The sequence below is a fragment of the Tachysurus fulvidraco genome, chromosome 1 (genome assembly GCF_022655615.1).
Source record: "Tachysurus fulvidraco isolate hzauxx_2018 chromosome 1, HZAU_PFXX_2.0, whole genome shotgun sequence".
Taxonomy (NCBI): Eukaryota; Metazoa; Chordata; class Actinopteri; order Siluriformes; family Bagridae; genus Tachysurus; species Tachysurus fulvidraco.
Window position 1 is genome coordinate 18,602,068 of NC_062518.1, and position 11,229 is coordinate 18,613,296.

General features: G+C 41.4%; 1 protein-coding gene across 3 annotated transcripts in view; it reads right to left on the reverse strand.

The window, feature by feature from the left end:
- The window catches only part of dpp6b (dipeptidyl-peptidase 6b), a 71,431-nt gene that overhangs the window by 37,715 nt on the left and 22,487 nt on the right, over positions 1–11,229 (reverse strand). Inside the window, exon 1 of one of the 3 annotated variants that reach the window (XM_047821577.1) lies at positions 4,649–4,705. The exons of the other annotated variants lie outside the window; for them this stretch is intronic. Coding sequence (XP_047677533.1) covers positions 4,649–4,690 — 42 coding nt within the window. The 5' untranslated portion in view covers positions 4,691–4,705. Of the gene's footprint in view, positions 1–4,648; positions 4,706–11,229 lie in introns of those variants that run through there. 3 annotated transcript variants of the gene reach the window in all.

Below are 11,229 nucleotides of genomic sequence, written 5' to 3' on the forward strand. Positions count from 1 at the left end.
ATATGGTTATAGCTGGTGTTCCTCAGGGCTCAATTCTAGGACCGTTTATTTTGTGTTAACAAATAAAACTAGAATGATAGTAAGTCTACGGTATATAACACTCAGCTAATCTGACAAAACACAAGAAGTAAGCCAGGATGATATGACAAGAATATTACAGAATGATACATGAAGACATTTTTCATGTGCCTCATGTTCCTCATGTGCGTTAAAGGTCAGTCGGGTGGCGAAGGCATTGTTGGGTTCTGCGACCGGTTTCTTGGTGTGCTAGATCAACGTTTTCTAGCTACAGGCCTCAGAGGGACGTCTGTGTGCTACTGCAACCTGAACAGAAATGAAGGCAATCTTCCAGCCTAGTGTCATTCAAGGGTACTTTCATTAGAAAGTCTCAGGTGACTCAGGGTCGTTCAAACTGCAACCAGGAACAAGTGAATCAGTCAATGATTCGCTGAGCAGAACATTCAAGTCCCAGGTGAAATCTTGTGTCACCGTCTCAAGAAAAATCACTCAGAAGCAAACATTCCCTGCTCTGAAGAAAAAAAACAATGAAGTAAAGAACCCCTTAAAACTGACTTTAATTTACTTTTTATTTTTATATTATTTACTATTGTTGATAGCATCTTCTACATAAACACAGATGCCTTTTATCTCAAACATGGACTTATTAATTTTATTAATTTATTCGTAAAATGTGTTTAGAAGAAGGACCTAAATTTATTCCTGAATGTCAAATATTAAATATTTACTTTGTTAATTGGCTGAAATGTTGGATTTGTTCTTGATGGTTTCAGTTTGGTGATGTCTAGATACATAGTACATTTCACATTCAGATCAGGATTACGCATTTGTTTAGATGGGGCAAAAACAACAAATAAACTGGTCCTTGCATTAAACCCTGAGGAATGCCAACTACAGCAAATTTGTTTAGTAATTTGCGTTAAAGTGGAAGCTGGTCAAGGTTTCTCAGCTGAGCAAACAAGAAGCTCTGAGCTGTGAAGAGATTTTTAAATCGATTTTAAAACATTCAGGCTTTCAGACGATTCAGCACTCATTAAAGGATCGTTAGCTAAAACAAATACCGCTATCCTGCTATGATTTATGGCTCTTCTGTATTTTAGTATTGTTCTAACGTGACAGTGATTAAAAAAGAGACAAATTATTAAATGTGATTATATATCACATCAAAGACCAATAATAGACAAACTCAATAATATAAGCACAAAGTTGGTCTATTAAAACGAACATCAAAAACTATCCTAAAAGTAATATTTTTACAAACATACATTACATTCTATTATATATAAATGAATAGGGGACTGGATCTTCCGCTAGCGCTTAGAGAGACTGAAAAAAGAAAGGGATCGATTTAAAAAGGGAACGTGAAGGACAGAGCCAGGGTGAAACTAAGCAGAGGGATAATATACTACGTGTGAAAAGTCATGGATTTATAAGGATGGAGTTAATAAAAGAAAGAATGCTGGTGGATTTAATCCCAAATCATTCGCAGTGGTATTTACACAACAAATCAGGCATTTGTGAAATCCAGTTAGTTTGCAAAAAACGCTTGTATTGTACATTAGCTTCCCAATTTGTTGAAATGTACAGTATGTATTCAAGTTATGAAAGCAATATTGTGGATGGTGGCAGCTCATAAGGGTACAATAAAGATGTTTTTTTTTGTTACTGACACTAGGTTTAGAAAAGAAAAGCCTAAGAAAATGACTACAGCTTACCAAGACACTGTCCTTAAAGTGGCCTAGCTCACAGTGCATATTCCTTACAACCTGTTCCTGATTACATCCATCTGCGGATTGCACTGGGAGGCGTGGCCTAATATTCTAATAAGCAGGTTTGAATGACAGCCTCCTGTTTGAGGCTCTGAGCTAGAGGTCTTCTCCTGTCTAAAGAAATGTAACCCGACCCGAAGTGACCCGAATCACTTTTTACCCGAACCCGACGTGCATAATATTTTTTTTTTAAGAAAGACCCGACCCAGAGACAAACCCGAAAAAATTAGACCCAAATCCGACCCGACCCGTTGGCAATTTTTTTTAACCCAACTGGACCCGAATGTTGCGTAACTCTATACTAAAGTAACTGCTACAGAGTGGATTCAAAACTGATTGACAGGTCTGTTTATACCCGACCCGTGTCTGAGGTACACATCAAACTTTTAGACCCGCTTGGGTCTTGGGTCGGACCTCGGGTTTTCGGATCTAAGTGGACCCGTGAAGACCTCTACTCTGAGCCCACGTCAGATGTTTTGTGTCAGTAAACCTCAAACCCAATCACACCATGGTGCTCAATCACAGGCTTGAGGATGCACTCAGAGCTCATTTACTGTGCTGCAGGGAGAAGAAAAGTCTGAGACATCGAGTACAATCAGATAAACATTTCACACGCCAGCACTCCAGCGCTCGGCCACGATCAGTAGAAGAGTTTAATGCACCGCAAGCCACAAGATGTTTTTCACCACTCAGCGATGAGAATGTAGGCGTCTGGCATCTCGGCTAAAACACGACACGCTTCACAATCAGGTTCAAACCAACATGTGACTTTTCTATCACACACACTGAAATCTTTGTAATAATAGAACAGAAAAGTTACTTGCTAAACACTAGCATTATAGTCAACCGGTTAAAACACTGACTAGCATTATAGTAGACATGCTAACGCACAAGTTAGCATTATGGTTAACACGCTAAAACACCATCATTGTAGCAGACAGGCTAAATCACAAATTAGCATTAAAGTTAACACACTAAACCAAATGTTTTTAAAGCATTTCAAACAATATTACCGCCAAACTTATAAAAGTTCCACTTGAATGCTAAGTATGCTAGCAGTAATCAGGCCAGAGGGGTTAAAGACCCTGATGTCTGGCACCTGCGGCTCATTAAAGCATCGGAGCGGTCGGTCAGGTCACTCCACATCGATGCGCTGACACACGGTTATTATCGTAGCATATCGACCGACGTGCTTTTACCAACGTAAACAGCTGAGCATGCAACGCCGTCCTTTCCGTTTTAAATACTCTACACATTAAGTGGAGACTTTTCCTTCACAGTAAGTAGCAGGAAGTGTAGTGATGGAAACCATTAGCAAGGATCCCTGAGAGCTAATGGATGTGACGTAAAGAGACGTGAACATGGGCACGGTTTTTCCACGATTAAGTTGATAGCGGAACGGAAACAGAAATAATGCAAAAACATCTTTCTGGCGCAAGTACTGTTGTTAGTAAAAGTGAGGGAAAAAAGAGTAGAAAGAAAAGTAATAAAAGTAAGAAGAGTAGAAGGAAAGTGGTGGATGTCTTCTGCATAATGACTGAGCTACCGCTGTGGCTAAAATACACAGAAAATGGCAGACTAACATTAGCATATTCATTACTGATCAGGATTGTCATCGCTTTCAGTCACTAGGTTATATTTCAGCTTTCATTTACTACATTAACTTTTACTCACTATGCTAACTTTCATAAATCACATTAGCTTTCACTCATGTTGTTAGCTTTCATTCAAAAGATTAGCTTTCTCTTACCAGTCAGCTTAGAGATTGAAGCTAAAGTTAGCTTAGAGAGTGAAGTTTAACATTAGCTAACACTTTATAAACTAGCTTTCTCTTCACCAGGTTTTTTTTCTTGTGGTTACAGGATTCCAGTCTTAGCTAATCTCCCACACTGTTCCCATCTGCTCGCTACCTTAGCTTTTCCTTGCTAGTTTTCATTTTTATTTAGTTAATCATTAGGTTAGCGTTTGCTGACTACCACAATGCTATCACACAGTTAGCTGTTCATTTTAAGTTTCAACTTCAAGTACAAGTACCTGTTTCAAGTACAAGGTTTGGTTTTCTCTCATGGGGTTAGCGGTAACTCAGAAGGTTTCTTTGACTCAGAGTCTTCCTTTTTGTGATTGGCAAAGTCTGAATAAGCTCCGCCCTCACCGTAGGGAAGAAGCTCTGCCAACTTTCCACAGAAAGGAGAGAATGTCATCTGAGATTCCGTTTTGTTTAAGTGCCGTAAAACGAAATATCTTTGGTTGGTAAACTTTGAAAATAAATCGTATAGGAACACACACACTCTCTCTCTCTCTCTCTCTCTCTCTCTCTCTCTCTCTCTCTCTCTCACACACACACACACACACACACAGACACACACACACACAATACATATAGATATACACTGTATATATACTGAGTCACTACATAGTTTTGCTGTAATAAATTCTTAATAAAGCGCTGTAGCTAGCGTCTCCTGTTGACGTATTTTACTAAGATCTGAGCAAACCCCTGCACACACACACACACACACACACACACACACACACACACACACACACACACACACACACACAGTCCAGTTTCTTCCTTACACTGAATATTCTTGCAAAAGGACTGACAGTGGAGACTCCTTCCATACATGTGGCACAAAATTCAGACCAGCAATCTGTGAAGCATCTCCTGTTGCTATAGAAACCATATGGTAGCCTATTAATGTAAACCTGCACTACTGTCCCAGCTGCTGCTTTAGAAATGACATTGACACCTTTCGACCAATCGGAGCCCAGAACTCAGCCACTTCACACGCAGTTATGCTTTCCAAACTCTCTCGCACGATCCAAACACAAACCGGAGTGTTATGGAAGAGACTTACGTGCCACAGACGAGCTACCCTGGAAAGCTTGCGTCTCTTCATGCTGCACGCCGCCGATGAGTGTGTGAGCAAAGGAGTGTGTGTGTGTGTGTGTGTGTGAGTGTGTGTGTGAGAGAGAGAAGTGGAGGGCTCAGGTCAAGGGCTGATGATGAGGTTTTTATGGAGCCTCTTTAAGTGCACCAGACCATGAGCCTAACCACACACACACACACACACACACACACACACACACACACACACACACACACACACACACACACACACACACACAGCAACTCAGCATTCTGAATGCCAGACACTCACATTAAGGCCTCCCCCTGACTTTCTGTGTGTGTGTTTGTGTGCAAGCTCTTTCATCAAATGGTGAATTGATGAATTTCCTCTAACAGCCACAACGCATGTTTACATTAACGTGCTCGTTTAGATACGTTATGGTTTCTATGGAAACAGCTCCTTAAGGAAGGAGTCTCCAGTGTCGGGGTAAAGCCGCAGCTGTGGAACAGTTCCAACATCTTTATCTGTGCTAGCAAAAATGTAACCTGAAGCCCTGACACACACACACACACGACAACGTAGGTGTCATTATGATAAATTCTTTCCTTTATAACCTCACATAAACACTGTCAAAAAACACCATTGCATACATAATTAATTAGCTTAATTTGCATAAATACATATGTAGGAAAAACTTTGACACTCTAGCGATGGATCAAGGTGAAATTTTATTTACGTGTTTGCTGAAATTCAACCTGTGGCACATGTACAACAAAACGTGTTAAAAATCGATAATTGATTTTTTTTTATTAGTAAAACTTTTTACCAACGATTTATTAGTTAGTTGTGTTTCATTACATTCTGGAAGCAGACATCAAAAATCCAGCAGATTAAGCACCTGATTAGCATATTCATTTACGCTAACAGTGTAACACAGCAACACTGTCCGTGTCCGTGTCTGTCTGCGACTTATATTTAACCTCTTTTTATACAATTAAGGGTTAAGGGCCTTGCTCAGGGGCCCAGTACGGGTCGCTTGTTGAACCTGGGATTCAAACTCACAACCTTCCAATCAGCAGTCCAACACTTTATACATTAAGCTACCAATGCTAACAAGAAACACCTGTTCATTTAAATCAGGACGAAAGATAACTTTAAATATGAAGAAAGATAACTAGCGTGCTAGCTAACTCACTAGCACTCCACTAGCATTTAGCATACAAGACAGCACTACGCTACAGAGAGAGGAGTCGCGGCTTGTATGAGCGCCGGTGTCCGTAACGGGGCGGGGCTTCTATAAGTATCACTTTCAGTAAAGGAGGTGTGGCCTTGTCGCAGTTTCAAAAAGGAGGTGTGGCTTCTATGAGGTTCAGTTTCAGGACGCGTGGCCTAATTGCTAACAATAAGCATTTCAATTCACTTTACGGAGTCGATTATTTAGAAGTGATGAATCAAAATTTCTGATTCAAAGATTGTTTAAATCCCATAAGCTGTTTTGTGACAGGAAGAAACTGTAGTTCCTGATGAGTCTTCAGCAAACCCTGACAGAGAGGAAGGAAAGGTGCTGCTGCTGCTGGCGAACAAACATGAAATGCTAATGTGCAGTGCATTATGGGATACACACAGTAATGTGTACACTGGCACTTAAAGGGCTGCACAGCAGTTACAGGGACTCGTGTGTGTGTGTGTGTGTGTGTGTGTGTGTGTGTGTGTGTGTGTGTGTGTGTGTGTGTGTGTGTGTGTGCACGCACTATGTGGCTTGTGCTATCATTTATGAGTCAATAAACCACAACCTCCACAACATGCCACATTATTGCCTCATCACAGGACAAGCAGACATCCACATCGGGTGATGCTCATGCTCGGGGAACGGTAAAGGTCTCGTATCATCATGTTTCTGTTGGCTTTTAACACCAACAGCCTGCTGAGTGATGACTCCACCCGTATAGAGCTTTATCTCTCAGTAAACATCACACACACACACACACACACACGGTTTATTATTGAGTTCTTCTTTAGGAGGATTATTCTGCCCCCTGCTGCTAGCATCCCTTCTTTTTTCCTTCGTTCTTCCTTTATAAAGACAGTTAGCAGTGAATGAGCAGAAGAATCTGTTCACTGGGTGAGTTTCACTTGTCCATAAGTCTCTGCTCTTTTTTTATTGTTAGACAGAATATTTTACTCAGATTTTAAAAATTTAATATAACAATACAATATAAAAATTTTAAATGAGTTTATATAAACACTCATCTGAACGAAGCCACACACACACACACACGAGTCCCTGTAACTTTACGTTCCAGTGTACACATTACTGTGTGTATCCCATAATGCATAACACACAGAGCAGTGAGGAGTTTCATCAGGGGATTATGTTGATAATTCTGGCGTCTGAGCTCCTCTACTGGCCAAACGTTGACATCACACTCTGAGCATCTCTCTCTCTCTCTCTCCCTCCCAGCCCCTCACCCCCACCCCCTCTGTCCTGTGTATGATGTGATTCTTTGTGTTTTGTCTAAATGCCAGTGTTCTGGAGGACTGAATCTCTGTAGTGATGTGTTGTTACAGTGACTCATCACCCAGTGTGTTGTTGATGATTTCTCTGTTCCAGCAGCACACATGAGGTTTTATTCTTTTTTGTTTCACACACACACACACACACACACACACACACACACACACACACACACACACAGCTTATCTGAACTACCTCGGGTCACGGGGAGCCTGTGCCTATCTCAGGCGTCATCGGGCATCGAGGCAGGATACACCCTGGACGGAGTGCGAACCCATCGCAGGGCACACACACACTCTCATTCACTCATTCAATCACACACTACAGACAATTTTCCAGGGATGCCAATCAACCTACCATGCATGTCTTTGGACCGGGGGAGGAAACCGGAGTACCCGGAGGAAACCCCCGAGGCACAGGGAGAACATGCAAACTCCGCACACACAAGGCGGAGGCGGGAATCGAACCCCGACCCTGGAGGTGTGAGGCGAACGTGCTACCCACTAAGCCACCGTGCCCCCCACTCACAACACTTCCTCCCATTCTTACTGGATACTGCATATACATACAGTTACAGGTTATTCTTCTGTTACTAAGTGAAAGAAGAAGAGAGAAAGATGAAAGAAGGGGGGATAGAACAGAGAGAGAGAGAGAGAGAGCGAGAGAGAGAGAGAGTGAGGGAGAGAGAGAGAGAGAGTGAGGGAGAGAGACAGAGAGAGAGTGAGGGAGAGAGAGCGAGAGAGAGAGAGAGTGAGGGAGAGAGAGAGAGAGTGAGGGAGAGAGAGTGAGGGAGAGAGTGAGGGAGAGAGACAGAGAGAGAGAGACAGAGAGTGAGAGAGTGAGGGAGAGTATGTGTACTGTAGTCTATCCACATAATCTATAAAAGGCGTGATATGAGCGTTGCGGCCGTGTGAGCTGTCAGCACTTTCACTGATCAAACCTCTGGAACATCAATAAGACTTTTAGTGCAACACACATAGTGCCCCAGCAAATCACTACATCACTACACCTACAACCACACATAGAGCTACAAACACCACTACAACTACAACTAAAACAAAACAAAACTCACAAAACTACAACTAAAAACACACTACAACTACAAAAAACTACAACTACAAAAACAAACACACTACAACTACAAACACACTACATAACAAAACAACACAACAACAACTACAACTACAAACACCACAACAACTACAAACACCACTACAACTACAAACACCACTACAACTACAAACACCACCACAACTACAACTACAAACACCACTACAACTACAACTACAAACACCACTACAACTACAAACACCACTACAACTACAACTACAAACACCACTACAACTACAAACACCACTACAACTACAAACACAACTACAACTACAAACACCACTACAACTACAAACACCACTACAACTACAAACACCACTACAACTACAACTACAAACACCACTACAACTACCACTACAACTACGACTATAACTACAACTACCACTACAACTACAACTACAAACACCACAACTACGACTACAACTACAAACACCACTACAACTACAACAACGACTACAACTACCACTACAACTACGACTATAACTACAAACACCACTACAACTACGACTACAACTACGACTATAACTACAACTACCACTACAACTACAACTACAAACACCACAACTACGACTACAACTACAAACACCACTACAACTACAACAACGACTACAACTACCACTACAACTACGACTATAACTACAAACACCACTACAACTACGACTACAACTACCACTACAACTACAGACACCACTACAACTACAAACACCACAACTACCACTACAACTACAAACACCACTACAACTACCACTACAACTACGACTATAACTACAACTACCACTACAACTACAACTACAAACACCACAACTACGACTACAACTACAAACACCACTACAACTACAACAACGACTACAACTACCACTACAACTACGACTATAACTACAAACACCACTACAACTACGACTACAACTACCACTACAACTACAGACACCACTACAACTACAAACACCACAACTACCACTACAACTACAAACACCACTACAACTACCACTAAAACTACGACTACAAACACCACAACTACGACTACAACTACAAACACCACTACAACTACAAACACCACAACTACCACTACAACTACAACTACCACTACAACTACAACTACAAACACCACAACTACGACTACAACTACAAACACCACTACAACTACAAACACCACTACAACTACAACTACAAACACCACAACTACGACTACAACTACAAACACCACTACAACTACAACTACAAACACCACAACTACGACTACAACTACAAACACCACTACAACTACCACTACAACTACCACTACAACTATGACTATAACTACCACTACAACTACAAACACCACTACAACTACAAATACCACTACAAATACCACTACAACTACAACTACCACTACAACTACCACTACAACTACAAACACCACTACAACTACAAATACCACTACAACTACGACTATAACTACAACTACCACTATAACTACCACTATAACTACAACTACAAACACCACTACAACTACAACTACCACTACAACTACAACTAAAAACACCACTACCACTACAACTACGACTACAACTACCACTAACACTACCACTACAACTACAACTACAAACACCACTACAACTACAAACACCACTACAACTACAGCTACAAACACCACTACCACTACAAACACCACTACAACTATGACTACAAACACCGCTACGACTACAACTACGACTACAACTACAAACACCACTACAACTACACCTACAACTACCACTACCCCTACACCTACCACTACAAACACCACTACACCTACCACTACAACTACAACTACCACTACAACTACACCTACCATTACACCTACAACTACCACTACACCTATAACTACACCTACCACTACAGTCCACCATTCAGCTAACAGAGAAAGTGATTGTGAATGTTTATCTAGTAAAACATCTCAAATTTTAATAATAAATAAAACAATAGGCCTCTGAAGATGATACAACTCCCACCACACACACACACACACACACACACACACACACACACACACACACACACACACACACAAACACTATAAACACACACACATTTCCATAAGCCACAGTAAATATTCAGTCGGTTCCACGTGGGTTCACATCTGGGACACTTTTATCATCAGAGAGACTGAAAGAACATCCTGTTAATCTGAGCTTCATAAACACACACACGTACACACACACACACACACACACACACACACACACACACACACGTATACACACACACACGTACACACACACACACACACACACACACACACACACATGTACACACACACAGACACACACACACTCATTACACAGAGACAGACAAAGTTTAGATAAGATTAAAAGAGAAAGACAGAACTAAATGGAAATCTGTCTGTCAGTAAACAGCATCAGGAAACAGCTGGGTGTGATAAAGTTTTGTAGATTAGATGAAGGACAAATCACCCGGTTGTCGTTATCTCCAGTGACTGGAGTGTGTGGTGTGATGATGCAGAGTTAATATCATCTTCCTCTAACATCACCAAGCATCCTGGTTTTTTTTTGTCTGACAAAGTTCATAATACATATAACCCCACCCCTAGCCCCGCCCCTAGCCCCACCCCACCTTTTTTTTCCCAGTTCTCTATACTAATTGGCTAAAGACTGAGAGCCGACTAAGAAGAACAAGAAGATGAAGATGACGATGAAAGTGTAATCATATCCGATGAGTTGACGTATTGAAACGCTACGTCTCTATTCTTAGCCACGTTTTCTTCCTCTCTCATCTCCTCCTGTGACGAGGCTGTGAGATGTGTTTATTTAAATGCCAGGCGTCAGACGCCTCGACGGCGTCTCGTACTCGGAGCGAGTGTCAAAGCTCTCCTACGTCTCCACTGAGGCAGAGAAGAAAAACCCTGGGATACGAGGAACGGTGTTAGAAATTAAACCCCGAGGGGGAAAATAACTCTGCTACTGTTTAAAAGTTTGTCGCCTGC